General features: G+C 41.5%; 1 protein-coding gene across 1 annotated transcript in view; it reads right to left on the reverse strand.

The window, feature by feature from the left end:
- Positions 1-19,752, reverse strand: part of ALOX5 (arachidonate 5-lipoxygenase) — a 93,976-nt gene that overhangs the window by 13,898 nt on the left and 60,326 nt on the right. The window contains exons 11-12 of the mRNA XM_088153226.1: positions 13,448-13,569; positions 12,414-12,514 (exon numbers count right to left, since the gene is read on the reverse strand). Coding sequence (XP_088009352.1) covers positions 12,414-12,514; positions 13,448-13,569 — 223 coding nt within the window. The remainder of the gene's footprint in view (positions 1-12,413; positions 12,515-13,447; positions 13,570-19,752) is intronic.

Here is a 19,752-nt window from a genome sequence, read left to right on the forward strand (position 1 = left end):
TTCTGTTCTCTCCAGTGGGGTTTCTTGCACCTATATTTATTTATTTATTTATTAAATTTCTCCCCTGCCTATCTCCCCCCAATGGGGGACTCTGGGCGGCTCACATAAAACATTAAAACCATAAATACATATAAATACATAAAACATAAAATTTAAAAACAGTACTAAAAAAGAAGACAATTCAAGAAAATGAAGGATCTGGGGCTGAAGACAGCAGGCCTCTATGGGGCTAGCCATCCCCATGCTTGAGGTATTCCCTCCCCACCCCAGGCCAAGTGGCAGAACTAGGTCTTCAAAGCCCTTCGGAAGGCCAATCTCACCTCCGGGGGCAGAATGTTCCAAAGAGCAGGGGCTACCACAGGGAAGTCCTGCCTTCTGGACCCTGCTAATTGAAGTTCCTTTACTGAGGGGGTCCGAAGCATGCCCTCTCTGTGTGATCGGGTGGGACTGATTGAAATCATGGGGAAGAGGCGGTCCCTTAGGTAACCTGGTCCCATGCCATGTACGGCTTTAAAGGTGATAACCAACACCTTGAATTGGACCTGGAAGCAAACTGGTATCCAGTGCAGCTCACGGAGCAATGGCATTACATGGGTCCTTCTTGGGGCTCCAAAAATAGCCTGCACGGCTGCATTCTGGACCAGCTGTAGCTTCTGGATACTCTTCAAGGGTAGCCCCATGTACAACGCATTGCAGTAGTCTATCTGGGAGATAACAAGGGCATGAATAACTGTTCGAAGGACATCCCAATCCAGGAAAGGGTGTAACTGATGCACAACCCAAAGTTGTGCAAAGGCCCTCCTTGCCACGGCTGCCACCTGCTCTTCAAGCAGGCGCTGTGAGTCTAGGAGGACCCCCAGATTATGCACTAGGTCTGTCTGGGGCAGTGCTACCCCATCCAGCACCAAAGATAACAAAGTCCCGGATACAGAGGAGCCATTAACCCACAGCCACTCCATCTTACCAGGGTTCAGCCGAAGCCTGTTGTTCCCCATCCAGACCCTTACAGCCTCCAGGTACCGCGAAAGGGTGGTCACGGCATCACTTACCTCACCTGGGATGGAGATGTATTATCTCTTGATGTGTCATCAGCATACTGATGATATCTCATCCCATGATGGCAGATGATCTTGCCCAGCGGTTTCATGTAGATGTTGAAAAGGAGCGGAGAGAGAACCAAACTCTGTAGCACCCCACAGAGGAGGGGCCGAGGATGGGACCTCTCGCTCCCTATCACCACCGATTGGGATCGGCCCTGAAGAAAGGAGGTGAACCAGCACAATACCGTGCTGCCCACCCCCAATTCCTTGAGTCATCCCAACAGAATACCATGGTTGATGGTATTGAAAGCCGCTGAGAGATCAAGGAGAGCAAGGATGGTCACACTTCCATCATCCCGCTCCCGCCAGAGATCATCCGTAAGCGCGACCAATGCCATTTCCATTCCATAACTGGACCTGAAACCTGACTGGAAGGGGTCCAGATAATCCGTTTCCTCCAGAATCCTTTGTAGCTGTGATGACACTACTTTCTCAATCACCTTCCCCAAAAAGGGGAGGTGGGAGACTAGATGGAAATTGTCAATAAAGTCCTGTGACACATGTATTATCCCATAAGCTTTTGTAGATTACAGTCCACTTTAGTGTCAGATTCACCAGCATGGCATGGCACGGCCAACATCACTATTCAGTTTCACCACCCCAGTCAGTTTCATTGCCTCAGGTGCAGGCAGCAGAAAAGAGGAAGTAGGGCAAACGTTAATTGCCGGCAGGTGGTGGCAATTGACTCAGGGCAGAAACGGATACTTTGTAACAAAGCTGGCTTCCCTCAACCGCCCCAGGCATCACCAATCGCGACAACTTGGAAGCACCGCAATTCAGTAGCAATCTGCAAACAATCAAGGAGCCCCAGCTTGGCCCACAGAAGAAAACCCCAACAAACGCAATGATCACACACACAAAGGGCAGCAATCAGAGAGACAAAGAAACCCGGCTGAATCTGTCATTAAGGCGAGGGGAAGAACACCACTGACGAACTGAGTAACCCAGGGAACCGGGGTAAAAGGCAGGAACGAGGCATAACTCTTGGTCAAGGGGGGACCCTATAAAACCACTGTATGTAACTGCACCAAGCCAATCCTGGCTTTGTCTGTAACTGCTATGCATTACACCTGAGTAAACTGCTTTCGTACGAGCCTGTGTCTCACAGAGTCATTTATTCAGCACTGAATGCAGCAATCATTACATTTAATACATGCATGGAATTTAATCCTGAGAAATAAGCAATATAAATATAAATATATATATATATATATACATATATACACATTCACAGCTTCTGTTTTTAAAATACATGTGTTTATGAGATTGCCTTCATCTCATCTCCAGTCCATTTCAGAGGTAGCTTAAATTAATCATTAGCTGTTCCAGTTTTAAAATTGTGCTTCCTTCTTCTCCTGACCTAAGTCCTATCATTAGAATGATCTATGACACTTTAGATGGTGATAACAAAGTAAAGAACTGGGATCTGCCCAGCTCCTTTTTAGAAGTAAAATGATGTCAATCTGTTCTAAGCCTAGTTTGAGTACTATATCAGAAGATATCTTAATTATAGCAGCAACCTATAGCAGCCAGACCAATAATAGCTCAGAACTGGAAATCGTATTCTCCTCCATCATTTGTCATATGGTTAGATAAATGTTATCCATGGAAAAATTAATAGATACAATAAAGGATATGCAAACCCAAATGATTATTATCCTTTTATAAATTTTATTAGTAGAGGTAGCAAGAATAAACGTTCTCAGTATGACACAATATTTTGATCAAATATTTAATCTGTTAATTCCTTGTACTAATGCTGTGTTTACTGACTATTACCATGAGTTGCTTTATTGATTTTTAAAAATATAATATAATTAAAACTGCAAGGAAAATAAACTATTTGGCTTTGTTACTGATGTAGCTCAATAATGGGGCTGCCAGAATATGCCAGGATATTTTTCTACCAACTTAAAGATGAGATGAATGCACATTAACAGTTCTACGAAGAACTGACCATAGTTATATTTTCTGTGTGTGTCTGGGGGGTGGGTGGGTGGGTACAAGGGAACTGGGGAGTAATTGTAATAGTTGAGAAACACTGACCATTAAAAAAGTAGTAGTCAGACAACATGTACTAAATAGTGTAGCTACAAGCACTATTTTTTGTGGGTAGAAGCTGAAAGCAGTAACTGTCATTGTGTAGCAGTTAATTTTTTCCCCCTACATAAGATAATGCTTTTATGTCCATTATGTAACTTCACAGTAGTGTCCACAGAGTAAAACTGAAATGTAGAGTGGTTTGGGCTCAGATTGCTAATTAATGTGTCTACCCCTTTAGAAACTTACAGAAGAGTGCAAAAGATTAGCTATGTGACTTAAAATTATCAACCTCGTGAAAAATGTTGCAGTCTTTACAGTCAATATTTTACTAATGAAATGTAAAGAATCAGATATCATTAACAAAGAAACAAGGATGAAAAATATCCACTGCAGTTAAGAAATTATGGTACAAAATCTTACCAGATCATCTGATCAACTTCATTTACTTCAAACATATTAAAAGAGACAGGGAATTGGTGCTTTGAATGATATATATTCTTCAATTCACATTTCCAGGACCACAGAACTACTGAAGGTAATTGTACAAGGGAGTACAGGGGAAATATCAGAAGATTGAAACTCCAATCTTTTAAAAAGGGAAACAAATGGTCCCAGGAAACATTTTTATCACTGTCTTGGATGAGGGAGTTGAGGGGACACTTATCAAGTCTACATATGACACAAAGCTGAGTGGGGTAGCTAATACTTAAAATAAAAAAGGCTTGAGTGCTGGACTGAAATGAATAGAATAGGATTTAACACGGGGAAATGTATAGTTCTGCATTTTAATTAAAAAAATATAAGGCTGAAATACAGAATGTCAGGACCTGCACAAGCTATTATTCAAAGCCAATAGAAACCATGTTAAAAATGTAGAATAGTGATGTATAGTTAGTAGGGTTAAATGTTAAAGATAAGACAATGATTTGTATAACCGCTTGCTGGTTCCTGCCATAAATGTCAGGAGGAAGGGGGAAATAAAACAAAAGCCAGGTGCAACCGTTACCTTGGTTGGAGGTGCCAGCAAGGTCAAGCGGCCGGCCGTTAGACCAGGGAAGAGGCGCAAAGAAATTCAAGCGGGAAAAGTAGAGAAGGGGGGGGGGAACGGAGTTAAAAGGATGGCTTTAGGCTAGGGAAAACCAGACTCAACATCTATGGAATACTGTATGCTGCTTCTCAATAAAGAAATCCTTGATGGAAACAAATAGACTCCAGAGAATTTACTGAACTTGGGAAGTGAGTGTGCAGACTCTGACATTTTGTTGAGTCTCCCAAGAGCCAGAGAGGGGTTTACCCGGGGGAAAATCGCCGTGGAAATCTCTCGCACTGAACGTCCGGGACGCATTGCTGCCACCCGGGATAGAAGAGGAGAGTGCCGAATGCAGAGCCACTGGAGGGATCGAGGAGGAATTGGAGGCTCCATCCTGACACCGGCTCATCTCACTCTGGCGGGCAACTGCGAGTGGCACAAAGCACAAGCCTGGCACTGGGACGAGGTGGTCGGGGAAATGTCATTCCTGGGAATGGAGCCCGAGGAGCATTGGTCCCTGGCTACCGGCCGAATAGAATCCACCCGGATGGGAGCCCTGGAGGGCAACATGAGTATGTTACAAGCCGACCTCACCACCCTCCGTCAAGAGATGAGGGAGATGAGGAGATTTACCGACCTGCTCTGACACTTGGCTGTGTTCCAGGGACTGGAGCAGGAGCAGGCCTACGGGGAGAAGGTGCTGGGAGCTGTGGGACCAGCCATCTCCCCCACCTCCCCCAGCGATTCCAGCCCCAGCGGCTCCAGCAGCCCCAGGGCCCGCACCTGGCCCTGCTGCGCCGGCCGCGCAACCACTGCCACCCCACCGCGAAGCCACCAGGAAGATCTCCTGAGGCACTGGGGTCTGATGGAGAAATACGGCGGCGATCCGAAAGAGCTGGCCAATTTCCTAGCGCGAGTGACCATTTGCATGGAGGAATGCGGCCACCTGTTTACCACCAAGACGCAGCGGGTGACCTATGTGTGCAGGGCGCTGCCGGGAAGGCAGCAGAGTGGCTCATCGAGATGCGAGAAGCCCGAGCTCATGAAGCTCACGAACCTCGCCCGATTCATGTGGGCCCTGAGGAGGAGATTCGAGGATCCGGGAGTGACCGTGAGAGCCCAGACCGCTCTGCTCAACCTGAGACAAGGCAGTCATGCCATTGGCGACTATGCATTGGAGTTTTGGAACCTCATGGGAAAGCTCTGTGACTGGCCTGAGTAGTTTAAAGTTTCTTGCTTCCAGAAGGGGCTGTGCAACTAGCCTACTCCCGAGGAAACCTGCGTACCGTTGAAGAATGGGTGGTGCACGCTGCGCAGGTGGAAGTCTATTGGATGTTCGTAGACCCAGCGTTCAAATGGCAAATCAGCACGCCCATGCCGGCGCCCCGGAGATTGCTGGTGAGAGGAGGAGAGGAGATTTTTCCTAGACCGGCAAGATCACGCGCCTGCTTCCGCTGTGAAGAAACGGGGCATTTCACAGCCAATTGCTCCAAGCCCAGCCCTGTACAGACGGCAGAGCCAAGAAGAACCCCAGGAGCTGCACCAAATCCCCCCCTCGCAAGGGAAAAAGAGGCATTGCGGCTGGGGGAATGGAAGTGCAATTCCGAGATCCCATAAACTATGAGGAGGGATCGGTAGGAGAAGCGCAGGTGGGAGATGCTGACCACCCCACCCACGACCCTGACAAAACAGAGGGCCCTCAGGCCAGCAAGGACAACGAGACTGACGAGGAGAAGGGGGTAAGTGTTACCACCGTAAAAGTGACTATATCCGCCCCTAAAACAGAACGCAGGGCTACGCTAACAGTGTTAATGGACATAGGTTGCTCGCACTGTTTGATCAGCCCCATCCTAGTGAACGGGTTGGAACTGAGGGTGGAGAAACTCAAAACCCCCATAGTGTTTAACCAGCTGGATGGATCTCCAGCAGGAGGGGGAGCTGTGCAGTACCGCACAGAAAAATTTGAACTGCAAATAGGAACTCACCGAGAGACTCTTAGATGTCTGGTAGCCCCCTTGGGGGGTTATGTCCTAATTTTGGGGGCAAACTGGGTAAAACGCTGGGACCCCAGAGTGTATTGGAAAACACGGCGAATGGAGTTCACAGGTGGAACTTATTTGGGCTCTGAAATCCCAAAAGGGGGAGCTAGTGTGGTGGCAGCTGCAAGCAGCAACTCACAACCGCCAACCTCTGACTCTAATTTAACTAACAGCGTCCCAAAACCCTGTTGGGACCTAAAAGCAGTGTTCAGCCAAAAGGAGACAGACACACTGCTTCCTCTTAGAGACACTGACTGTGCCACTGAAATTGAACCCGGGGCTAAATTCCCAAAAAAGAAAACGTATTCTATGACTCAAAGAGAACTTGCAGCCCTGAGGGAATTCATAGACACAAATTTGGCTAGAGGATTTATACAACCAGCCAAATCACAGATGGCAGCACCAGTACTTTTCCGCGAGAAAAAAGATGGGAGCTTAAGACTTTGCACTGACTATAGGGGGCTCAATGCCATCTGCAAAGAGAATAAGTACCCATTACCACTTATGAAAGATTTGTTGGCACATTTATCTAAGGGGAAAATTTTTACAAACTGGATTTAAGAGACGCTTATTTTAGGATGTGCATAAAGCAAGGGGATGAGTGGAAAACCTCGTTCAGTACCCTATTTGGTTGTTATGCGTATAAAGTCATGCCCTTTGGGCTTTCAAGGGCCCCTGGGGTCTTTATGTAACTAATTAATGAGGTGCTACATGAATTTTTGTATTGGGGAGTACTGGTTTACCTGGATGACATCCTGATTTATTCTGACAATTTGAAAGACCATGTAAAACTAGTATGTAAACTCTTTAAAAAATTGCTAGACACACAATTATATGCCAAGTTATCAAAATGTGAGTTCCATAAAACCCAAGTGGATTATTTAGGGTATCGCATATCCCAAGCAGGAATTGAAATGGACCCAGCCAAAGTAAAAGATGTAATCGGTTGGGAAGCTCCCAAAACCAGGAGACAACTGCAAAGTTTTTTGGGATTTGCTAACTTTTACAGGCAATTCATTCCAAACTTTACGCAAGTGGCACTGCCACTAACAGATTTATTAAAAACCAAAGGCAAGGGAACAACTAAGGCTCAAAAGCCCGGGGCCCCATTGACATGGACCGAGTGCCAAAAGGCATTTGAAACACTCAAAGCCTTATTCACAGCTGAACCAATTCTCAAACACCCAGATCCTGACCAGCCCTTTGTAATTCAAGTTGATGCCTCAGATGTAGCAATAGGAGCTGTGCTACTTCAAAAAGACGAGGGAGGGGTACTCAAGTCCTGCGCCTATATCTCTCGTAAGTTCACTGAAACCGAAAGGCGTTGGCTGGTATGGGAAAAAGAGGCTTTTGCAGTTTGGTGGGCTTTATTGACTTGGCAACACCTCCTAGAGGGATCATCCCATCCATTTGAGGTGTGGACTGATCATAAAAATTTGGAAGCCCTGACAACACCCCGAAAACTCTCCCCAAAACAAGTTCAATGGGCCCAATTTTTCAGCCATTTCAAATTTACACTAAAGTTTATCCCAGGAGGGAAAAACTTCCTGGCTGATGCTTTATCAAGACTTCCCCAGCACAACAGCCAACGAGAACAAGTAGTAGCACCAGTGATTCCCAAAGGCCAAACCGGCTCGGTGGCACTCACTAGAACCCAGGCTCAGAAAATAAAAACTGTTCCAACAAGTGAACTACTTCAAAAAATAAACTCAGTGTTAGAAACAGATGAATGGTTTCAGACCAATAAAAATGCTTTAACAAAAGAACAAGAAACATGGTGGATGGGAGACAAATTATATGTGTCATCTAAACTACGCCAAGACATTTTACAAAGAGGCCAGGATGACAAAACATCTGGACATTTTGGATTTGTAAAAACTTTACATTTATTACGTAGACAATTCTGGTGGCCTACCATGAGAAAAGACATATCTGAATATATCAATACATGCCCCACATGTGCTATGGCAAAAAAGAGGGGAGGAAAACCTTTGGGACTATTACAACCAGTAGCTACCCCTCACCAACCCTGGAAAAAAATTGCCATGGACTTTATTGTTGATTTCCCAGAGAGTAATCACAACACAGTCATATGGGTGGTCACAGACCTATTCTCCAAACAGGCACATTTTATTCCCTGTGCCTCCATTCCAAATGCTAAGATACTAGCCAAGTTATTCATTCAACATATATATTGCCTCCATGGCGACCCCCAAAGGGTAATTTCAGATCATGGCCCACAATTCACGTCCAAATTTTGGAGGGAATTTATTAATGTCAGGACCTGTGCAAGCTATTATTCAAAGCCAGTAGAAAGTACGTTAAGAATGTAGAATAGTGATGTATAGTTCACTAGACCGGCAAGATCGTGCGCCTGCTTCTGTTGCGGAGAAACAGGGCATTTCAGAGCCAATTGCTCTAAGCCCAGCCCTGTACGGGCAGCGGAACCAAGAAGAGCCCCAGGAGCTGGACCAAACCCCCCCTCGCAAGGGGAAAAGAGGCACCGCGGCTGGGGGAACGGAAGCGCAATTCCGGGATCCCATAATCTACAAGGAGGGATTGGTAGGAGAAGCGCAGGCGGAAGAGGCGGACCGCCCCAACTGCGACCCTGACAAAACGAACGGCCCGCAGGCCGACAAGGATGACAACACCGACGAGGAGGGATTCTTTTTCGAATGTAATGACATTCGTCTTGTTGGAGGGCGGCATGTCAGGACCTGCGCAAGCTATTATTCAAAGCCAGTAGAAAGCATGTTAAAGATAAGACTATGATTTGTATAACCGCTTGCTGGTTCCTGCCGTAAAAGTCAGGAGGAGGGGGGAAATAAAACAACAAGAGCCAGGTGCAACCGTTATCTTGGTTGGAGGCACCAGCAAGGTCAAGTGGCCGTGAGACCAGGGAAGAGGCGCGAAGAAATTCAAGCGAGAAAAGTAGAGGGGGGGAGGAAAGGAGTTAAAAGGATGGCTTTAGGCTAGGGAAAACCAGACTCAACAATCTATGGAATGCTGTATGCTACTTCTCAATAAAGAAATCCTTGATGGAAACAAATAGACTCCAGAGGATTTACTGAACTTGGGAATTGAGTGTGCAGACTCTGACACAGAATGGGAAACTGGTGTCACACTATACGCCAACAGTGTGATGCAGGTGCTAAAAAGGCATATCCTACCTGGAGTACTGTGTCCAGTTCTGTGCACCACAGTTCAAAAAGGATACTGACAATTTGGAGCAAGTTCAGGATACCTAGATTGTGAGGAGTCTGGAAAGAAATCCTATGAGAAACAGTTCAAACTCCTGGTTATGTTTAGCCCACAGAAGAAATGACAGAGTCATTTGATATATTTTTATATTTTTATATTATATTTGATACAGTGGGGCAAAAAAGTATTTAGTCAGCCACCAATTGTGCAAGTTCTCCCACTTAAAAAGATGAGAGAGGCCTGTAATTTTCATCATAGGTATACCTCAACTATGAGAGACAAAATGGGGGGAAAAATCCAGAAAATCACATTGTCTGATTTTTAAAGAATTTATTTGCAAATCATGGTGGAAAATAAGTATTTGGTCACCTACAAACAAGCAAGATGTCGGGCTCTCACAGACCTGTAACTACTTCTTTAAGAGGCTCCTCTGTCCTCCACTCGTTACCTGTAGTAATGGCACCTGTTTGACCTTGTTATCAGTATAAAAGACACCTGTCCACAACCTCAAACAGTCAGACTCCAAACTCCACTATGGCCAAGACCAAAGAGCTGTCGAAGGACACCAGAAACAAAATTGTAGACCTGCACCAGGCTGGGAAGACTGAATCTGCAATAGGCAAGCAGCTTGGTGTGAAGAAATCGACTGTGGGAACAATAATTAGAAAATGGAAGACATACAAGACCACTGATAATCTCCCTCGATCTTGGGCTCCATGCAAGATCTCACCCTGTGGGGTCAAAATGATCACAAGAACGGTGAGCAAAAATCCCAGAACCACACGGGGGGACCTAGTGAATGACCTGCAGAGAGCTGGGACCAAAGTAACAAAGGCTACCATCAGTAACACACTATGCTGCCAGGGACTCAAATCCTGCAGTGCCAGATGTGTCCCCCTGCTTAAGCCAGTACATGTCCAGGCCTGTCTGAAGTTTGCTAGAGAGCATTTGGATGATCCAGAAGAGGATTGGGAGAATGTCATATGGTCAGATGAAACCAAAGTAGAACGTTTTGCTCTAAACTCAACTCATCGTGTTTGGAGGAGAGAGAATGCTGAGTTGCATCCAAAGAACACCATACCTACTGTGAAGCATGGGGGTGGAAACATCATGCTTTGGGGCTGTTTTTCTGCAAAGGGACCAGGACGACTTATCTGTGTAAAGGAAAGAATGAATGGGGCCATGTATCATGAGATTTTGAGTGAACACCTCCTTCCATCAGCAAGGGCATTGAAGATGAAAGGTGGCTGGGTCTTTCAGCATGACAATGATCCCAAACACACCGCCCAGGCAACGAAGGAGTGGCTTCGTAAGAAGCATTTCAAAGTCCTGGAGTGGCCTAGCCAGTCTCCAGATCTCAACCCCATGGAAAACCTTTGGAGGGAGTTGAAAGTCTGTGTTGCCCAGCGACAGCCCCAAAACATCACTGCTCTAGAGGAGATCTGCATGGAGGAATGGGCCAAAATACCAGCAACAGTGTGTGAAAACCTTGTGAAGACTTACAGAAAACGTTTGACCTCTGTCATTGCCAACAAAGGATATATAACAAAGTATTGAGATGAACTTTTGATATTGACTAAATACTTATTTTCCACCATGATTTGCAAATAAATTCTTTAAAAATCAGACAATGTGATTTTCTGGATTTTTTCCCCCATTTTGTCTCTCATAGTTGAGGTAAAGCTATGATGAAAATTACAGGCCTCTCTCATCTTTTTAAGTGGGAGAACTTGCACAATTGGTGGCTGACTAAATACTTTTTTGCCCCAATGTATATTGATATATTTGATATATTGATATATATTTGATATGATAGCAGTCTTCAAATATCTGAAGAAGCCAGAAAAGACAAATATCTGAAGTTGCCAGATAAAAAAGGGAGGTGGATGTATTCTCAATTGCCCAGAGAGCAGGACCAGAGTCAATGGAGTAATACTAGAAGGAAATGTCCTGACTGTGCGAATTATCAACTAGTGGAACAGGCAGCCAAATGAAATGGTAAGGTTTTTTTCCCCGCTGGAGCTCTTCAAACAGAGTTTGGATGGTAATCTGCACTGAACCTGGACTTCCAACTCTATGATTCCATGAAGGCAGATTAATATTGAATATTACAACAATGAAGAACAGTTCAACAATGGATGCACTTACCTAGATAGATAGAGGGCTCCCTTTCACTGGATGTGTTCATGTAGAGGGTAGACAGATAATCCATCAGGAGTGCTTTTATTGTGATTACTGCACTTGAATTCAGTAGCCTACATGAACAATTCCAACTCTGATTTTTCAATTCTTGCTCCTGAAAATCTTTAATTGACTTTCCCTGATGTCATTTTTATTATTTAGATTCATGGACAAGAGTTCTTGTCCATGAATCTAAATAATACAGCAAAGTTTCCTCAAGCAAAGTTTGCCTATCTAATAATAGGCAAAGTTCCCTCAAAGCTTCTTTTGATCCACTAGTCTAAAAACTCCAACCTGAGTCTGTAACAGTCCATAAAACAAGAACTTTTGGACATTACTGTAAAATTACATAATGGAAATATAAGCATTTTCTTGTATGAGATCAGTTAACTGCTACAGATACTTCCATGTTTCACTTTGGGAATAATAATAGGTCTGAAGATTTAATCAGCCCTTTGCCTCATTACACTTGTCAATATACACAATACCAGGTCTGAAAATTTCAGCTGTGTTCAGTTTGAGAGTAAAGAGACAGATGTCATGCTGAGGAGTGTATGCAGTGTGCAAGTTCCCCATCCCTGATCAAAAAATAATGTTGTTCCTTCCTCTCCTTTCACTCTTTCTTGGTTTCCTTCTCCCAGTGTAACCAATGAATTTATCAAATCTATCAATCTTTAATGTGCCGCTTGAAACCCACCCTTCCCTATTTCATTTTTCCTGTTTTCTGCAGAAGGAAAATGTTTTCTAACATTTTTCACATTTTTTTTGTTCAATTTTAAACATTTATAACCTATATGATTACATCTACATAAACCTTACTTGACCAAAATTTACAGCTGCATGTTGTGCTGAACTTGTGAATATCACTATAGTAAGATATTCAGAAAGCTTTTCCCGTGTCTTGATTGTCTTAGGAAATCCTGAAAAGCAGAGAGATAGAGAAAATAAATACTTTTAAAACTTGAAGGAAGTCAATAGAGTCCTTTCCAAGCTGCTTGAAATGAATTTTCTGTATTTTTTCTTTGTTCTAGGATGCAGGGAGCAAACCAATTAAATTACTCTATAGGGGGTTGTGAAAACAAACCAATGTATTGAAAAGAAACCAATATATATAAGCAACAGTTGGAATAAAAAAAATCTTATCAATATGAACTTTTTGTGTGTCTCGAAGAATGCAAAATACTCTTCTGCTTCTGTTTGTTCTTGCTATAAAAATGGCAGTAGCATAACAGCATATAACCAGAAGTTTGGGGGATTGGGGGATGGGAGCCAAGGAAGATGATTTAGTAGACTGGCTTGAAACCTGAAAGAGACTTAGGTATGAAGACTACATGCTAATTTAAGAATTAGCTTAATGGGTAAAAATTAAATATTGACAAAGGACTGCCATCAGTCTGACAGGTTTTTGTTAGATTTTAATCAAAACATTTTGCTGGAGATGGTCTTGGTCAACTTTTTAAAAAATAACACTTGTTTTGTTTTAAGAGTAAATAATACTGTATCTTGTTTTTTTAAAAAGATAAAGAATTAGCCAAAAAAGTGTCAGATGTTGTTTTAAGTGTGAATAACATTTCTTTGAACATAAAGATCCAAATATGTTTTATTGTAAGAGGAGAAGAAAACAGTTCTGATATAGTTTATAACATTGTTGACATCACCAGTAACCCTATTCCACTGTTACAATGTATTATTCTTAATATTTTTTTCATTTTCTCTCAGATTTCCATTTTCTTCAGAAAAGGAAGAGATTTGTTTGCTTGAAATATAATTAAAGGAATAAACTAAAGAATTGGTCAAAAGGAGGAAAGTTCCATGTGCACTAGAACTTAATTGCAATAGAAGTTGTACATCACCTGAATCCTTGTTGCCCCTCATCCCATAGACAAAGATGTCCTTCACAAAAGCCTGGAGTTCCAAGTCTTCACACACTGCTTCTTCACTTCCATAATATATGTTAACAATATCTGTCACAAAACTTCAAAAATATAAAAGAAACTTAATAAAAAATTATATACTCTCACATTAATCTTGAATCCTCCCCCAATTAATAACTTTCATCTCTGTGTGAAAACATGTACACATACATACTTTTTGCGAAAAATATTTCTAGTGCAGTGGCTCCCAAACTTTATTTGTAAAGTGAAAAAAACATGAGCTTTCTCAGAAGGAAAATGTAGAGAAGATAGTTTTGTATGCATGTTCTCATCCATATAGGTTTAATCATGAAATAAAAACATGTTCAAAGGGTATCCTGCCATTTTGGATTTATCTTTCTCATAGACAATGTGTCTATGGTGGTGTAATGGGGAGCACTTGTATGTACCCATAAAGTAATGTGGTAGCATAGGCACCTTAGCTCCCATGAGGGTCTCTACATCTTCCTCTCCCCCGTAACTCCTGGGAAAAAAATCCTACTTGGTAAATGTTTATTTTCTTCTACAGAAAGTCTCGCTCTGTACCCAGGAGGATGAAAGTGGGAAATCTCCTGTCTCTGCCTAAAGTAAAAATCCTTTGAGAATGAGAGGGCTGGTTCATTAAGAAATGCTAGGCTTTATTATGGAAGTCAAAGTTAAGACACTAATGGGAAATGAAGCCAAAAGGAGAAATAGAGGAAAATAACAATTGGCATCAATAGATTTATCTTGGAGGCTACTCTTCCAGCAAGATGGACAGCAGACAGACAGAGCAACTCAGGTAATTTTCCAAAACAAAATCAATGCTATAAACCTAGTTTCAACTAGTTCCTAGATTGCTATATAGTTCCTGGCTCTCCAATCCCAGACCCTGGGAGACTGAAGGACTGCTTAACTGGTTAGGAGCCAGTCTAGAAGAGATGCTGTGTTTGTCCCATAAAAGGAAGGTAAAAGAGGCAAACTACAAAATTGGAGGAAAATTTTCCAGTTCCTGATTGTCAGAATTTGATTTGCCTCAGCTTTGAAAGGCTCTGCCCACTATCTAAACTGACAGGCTAGATTTGATTGACAAATCAAATTTGGGGTTTTCTTTCTCTTTCATGACTGAACTTTTGAAGATGGGATTTCGTCCCATCTACTTGAACTGGGGTGGGGGTGTTAACCTCTGGCCCCTAGGAAGTATTTCAATGTGTGGACTTACAGAGTTTGTATTTCTGTGGACTTCAGCTGTGGTAGTGGACAGATGTGCCACCTACCTTAGGAAGAAGGCCATTATAAATCTTTTTCTTTTTGATTTTATAGGTAGACAAAGTATTCCAAACTTCAAATATTCTGAGCTTGCAAGAATATCTTGTGGATAATACAAAATATTCACATCTCTGAGTTTTTGACAAAACACTATTCTTGCCAACTCTTGCAACAAAACAGAGCCATTATATAATACTTCCATTGGTTCTGGATGTTATGATTGGTCATTTTGTAAGCTATGATTGTTTTCCCCAGCCTAGCCACTACAACAGCAGGAACCAATTCTATCCTTGCCTATTGGCTAGACTGAATGGAATAATGGAGGAGAAACCCAGTAGTTTTCCAAGCATATACTACAGGGCTCCATTCACTGACTCACCTGCCTCTAAATTCAGCAGTATCCAATTCTAAACATAAGCACAGATGAAGACTGTTATTAATTCCCTGCCTGCCAGCATAAGTTTAGAGCTTTTTAAAAAAACTTTCCTATGGGGAAATCAGAGTTTCAAGTTGTGTCTCATGCATATCTTTGGTTTTGCATTTGTGCCTTCTTTTGCAGGCAGGCAAAGGCATGTGTATGTATATACTATATACATTCCATGTGGGTTGCTGCTGCTGCTATATTTTTATCCCACCTTTTTATATATTTTGGTCAATTCAAGGTGAACATACCTACTACTCCTTTCTTTTCCCCCCACAACAACAACAATCCTGTGAGGTGTGTTGGGCTGAGAGAGAAGGGCTAGTCCAAAGTCACCCAGCCGGCTTTCATGCCCAAGGGAGGACTAGAGCTCACAGTCTCTAGGTTTCTAGGCCAGCATCTTCACCACTACACCAAACTGGCTATCTGATACTGTTGAGATTTTCAAATAGTAAGTTGTAAATATAACTAATAGATTGTTGGTTTTGTTGGTCTATTGCATGCAGTGTACAGTTTCATGTCTTACTGATGCTAAGCTTTTATGGTGTATGTTAAAACCACAAAGGCTACTATGTTGGTTTGGTTGGGTTGCTAAACATTTCTGCCTGGAGAATGCATAGTATTAGTGTAGGGTTTCCTGGTTTTTTTCCCCTTAATATGCAAATTTTTAACCATATTTTTTCACAGTTGCCCTTAGCACAACAGGCATAAAAATCCAGCAAACAATAAAGCTAATTTGTGGTTGTTAGACAGAGTACAATAAACATGCTAAAACTTCTGATTCTGAAAACTGTGTGGGGATTTAAAAAATGTTTTCAATTGAAAAAAATTATCACCTTTTCTGTAGGATTACAAAGTTTTGTATGGAACCTGGGAGGCAAATGTCTACAATTTAAAATGGAGTACAAGTTGACAGGATAAAAAAGCAGATAAGAGCTAGCTAAGAGTAGGAATATAAAAGAAATTCTTCAAGGATTTCTGTAAGCAGATTTGAAAAAATATTCAAAACAGGCTCCACTCACTGCATTGTGGCAACACTGTATGTATAAGCTTGTGGGTCTGATTAATCCCTCTCCATGGGAAAAAAATTCTGAAAAAATTATTGGCAACATCTATTTAGCAGACTTTTGATTTGGTTGTCCTCTTATATTCCTGTTCCAGCATAGAACATTTGCATACAAATCTGCCCCAAATTCCATGGCATGTGAATTCCCTTGCCATGTTGTAAGGCTCAGTCAATTGTGAAACGCTGGGGAACTGTAACTAATTTGGTCTCCTCATCTAAATCTTTTGCTGGCAGCCAATTCAGAAATGGCTCTTGTTGCTGAGCCCTCTTTACAATTGCTGGGCATCCCTTTGCATATTAGGTAGGCCAAGAAAAGATTTTGTCCCTAGGAATTCCTTGGATAGATCTGTCTGGCACTGGTTGCATTTGCAATCCCAGAATCCTTGAGTAGAACCTGAAATAGGCTCTTCGTAAAGAGTGTGTCCTCCCTGTCCAGAAATCTCTGCAGTGGGAAGGTCAAACGGTAAAAGCAGCATTGTTACCATCCATCCTTTTTGTATATGCATCATAATACTGATTTATATGTGAATAAATGGACAGAAAGGACAGAAACAAATTTTAATTATGATTTTTCATCTGAGTTGGCATTCCCCTCCAAGTGCCTTCTAGCTTATGATCTATTCCTCTGTAATTATATCTGCCATGTCAATCTCTGTCTTGGGCTGCTTCTTATACCTTGACAGTTATTTGTCTTCAAGATCTAATACTATGATTCGGTGCTAGAGAGGCTAGTTATTCCCTGATCCCAATATTCATCAGTACAGTTCACTGTCCCTTTGCAAATTATTGAACAACACTTCCCACACGTTAAAAGAAATTATTGAAAAGAATAATAACATCCTGTAATGAATAGAAATAAGTAAGCAATGGAAAACTTTACTGTTTGGTAATGTCAGGCCTAGTCCAAGGAACTCCTGGAGACCATGTAGGTTCAATCAACAAGGTTTATTAGCTAGGGCTTATTTACAGAATCTTTTCAGACTGACCAGTAGTTCCCAGGCACAACTCTCTACTATCTTCTGGAATGTTTAGGGATGCACCAGCTTTCTCCGCTTATCTCCAGAGCGTTGCTCTGGAGACGAGAGCACCATTTTCACCCCCCTTCCTCCATTCCAGTCCATCACAGGTAATCTGCATTAGAGCATGGGGAAACTATCCAGTTGAAAGGCTTGATTAACAGGTGTGCAAGGGAGCAAATGCCAATGATAAGTGGAAAAAGCCCTCTCCTGCAGGCATCTTCAGTATCCAGTCCTGCATACTCTTTGATGCAGTCTGCCACAAATGTCCAGTCCTGGCTTGTAGATTCTGAAGTCAGTGCCAAATTTCCTTCAAAGACATTTCAGTTCAGATTATGAGTGAAGCTTCTGGTGAGGTCTATGGTGGACTAGTCATCTTCAAAGGAGTGGAGACAGCATTGCAGCGGAGACTGGTGCCCAGAAGGCCAATGATGAAATGTCTCCAATAAAGGAGGGATTGTGAGATAACCCACTTGTTCTCTGGACAGCTGCTCCTCCTGAGTAAACTGCAGGAATGGAAGTTTTTTTTCAGTTTGCTCGCGAGTAGAGCAGGTGAGAGGCACAGGATTTCATCTACACTCACAGGTGCAATGTAGCCTACATAGACATTAAGCCCAGCCAAACCTCATTTCCTGTTCACTTTTGGAGTTAATTATTCTACAGATTAAGAGAGATTTTCTTTTGCAGCAGGCTAAGATCCCTCTTGGTGAGTTTCATTTTTTCTGTACTACAAAACTAAAAGAAGATTTAAAGACTTAAAGATTAAAAAATAATTGGCAAAAAGCGTAGCAAGTTGATGGTTTAAGAAAGTTTAAAACAGACAAAGGGGTTAGTTATTTATCCCCAACTAAAACCAGAACTTGTATTGACTGATGAACATAGATTTGTTGGGGTGGAAGTTGACTTGCATGGGGTTAAGACTATGGTATTGGGAATCTATGCCCCAAATGAGGATAAAGTGACATTTTATAAATGATTGATGGACAGATTAATAGGTTTTTGATATGAAAATTGGTGTTTGATGGGGGATTGGAATGGAATGATCTCCCCAAAACTGGATAGGACTTCATAGAAAAATATTAAAATCACTCAAGGTAAATTACCAAAAGTTTTTTTTTTAATTTGATGGACAATTTAGGGTTGGTTAATGTATGGAAACAGAAAATAGTAATTCAAGAGAGTACACTTATTTTTTTTAGAAAGACACAGATCCTTTTCAAGAATAGACATGATTGGGATTTCAAAGAATTTTGGTCACTAAGGTATCATTTGGTCACTAATGTAGAGATTGTGCCAAAGACTTTTTCAGATCATAATCCTGTGAGTTTGGTGTACAAAAGGAAATCTTTTAGATGGCGGCTGAATGAAATGTTGTTACAGAAAGAAGCAATAGTGGGGGACTGTAAAAAGAAATTAAAAACATTTTTTGAAAATAATTTAAATAAAGGTACTGATTTAAGAAAGGTTTGAGATGCAAGTAAAGTTTTTATTAGAGGTTATTTTATACAACATAATACTGAACTCAAAAAGAAGAGGCAAGAGAAAACACAGGTTATTTTGGATGAGATAAAAAGAAAAGAAGAACTAAAGAAATTGCTGAGAGATAAGTATCTCTCAGCAAATTAAGCTTTTACAGCAACAGTTATCTATGTTAACAGTAAGAGGAATGGAAATAAAAATGAATTGCATAAAGCAAAAGAAAACTGAATTTGCAAATAAACCAGGGATGGTTGGTGTATAAACTAAAACAAAATTTACCAAGGATTACAGAGGAACAAAGATAAATTACAAATGGACCTATAACAATAAGGGAAGTTTCTGAAGCTATAAACAAGATTAAACCAGGAAAAGTGCCTGGTCCAGATGGACTTCTGGGTTTTTATTATAAATGTTTTGAGGATGAACTTTTACAACCTCTATGAAATATAATGAACTCTGTTTTACAGAGAGGAAAGATGCCAGAGACTTGGAAAGAGGCTAATGTAGCACTAATACCTAAAGAGGGGCAAGATTTCACTTTAACAAGAAACTATAAACGAATATCATTATATTCATAAGAGACATAAGAGCTTTTGTAGATGACTTAGTGGTGGTTTTAGAAGATCCTTTAAAGGGTATTGAAATTCTAATGTAAATTAAAGGAATTTGGTGCATTGGCAGGCTTTAAAATCAATAAACAGAAGATGAAGATGTTAACAAACATCAAACAGAATTGATGAATAAAAGAGGTTTTAAAATCGAGAAGAAAGTAAAATACTTGGATATCACTATGACAAATATGAAATGTATGTTATTTCAAAATAATTATGTTAAGGCTTGGAATGAAGTTAAAAAAGATATGTTAAAATAGGAGAAAATACAGCTGTCATTGTTGGGGAGAATTTCTGTCTTAAGATGAATGTTTTATCCAGAATGTTATCTTTGTTTCAGACAATACCTGTTTTGACAACTGATGCACCATTTAAACAATGGCAGAAGGATACATCTAAATTTG

This window comes from Python bivittatus, unplaced genomic scaffold (assembly GCF_059951505.1).
Source record: "Python bivittatus isolate LINGU-HERP-01145 unplaced genomic scaffold, Pbiv_v1 ctg000700_np1212, whole genome shotgun sequence".
In the NCBI taxonomy this organism is placed as follows: Eukaryota; Metazoa; Chordata; class Lepidosauria; order Squamata; family Pythonidae; genus Python; species Python bivittatus.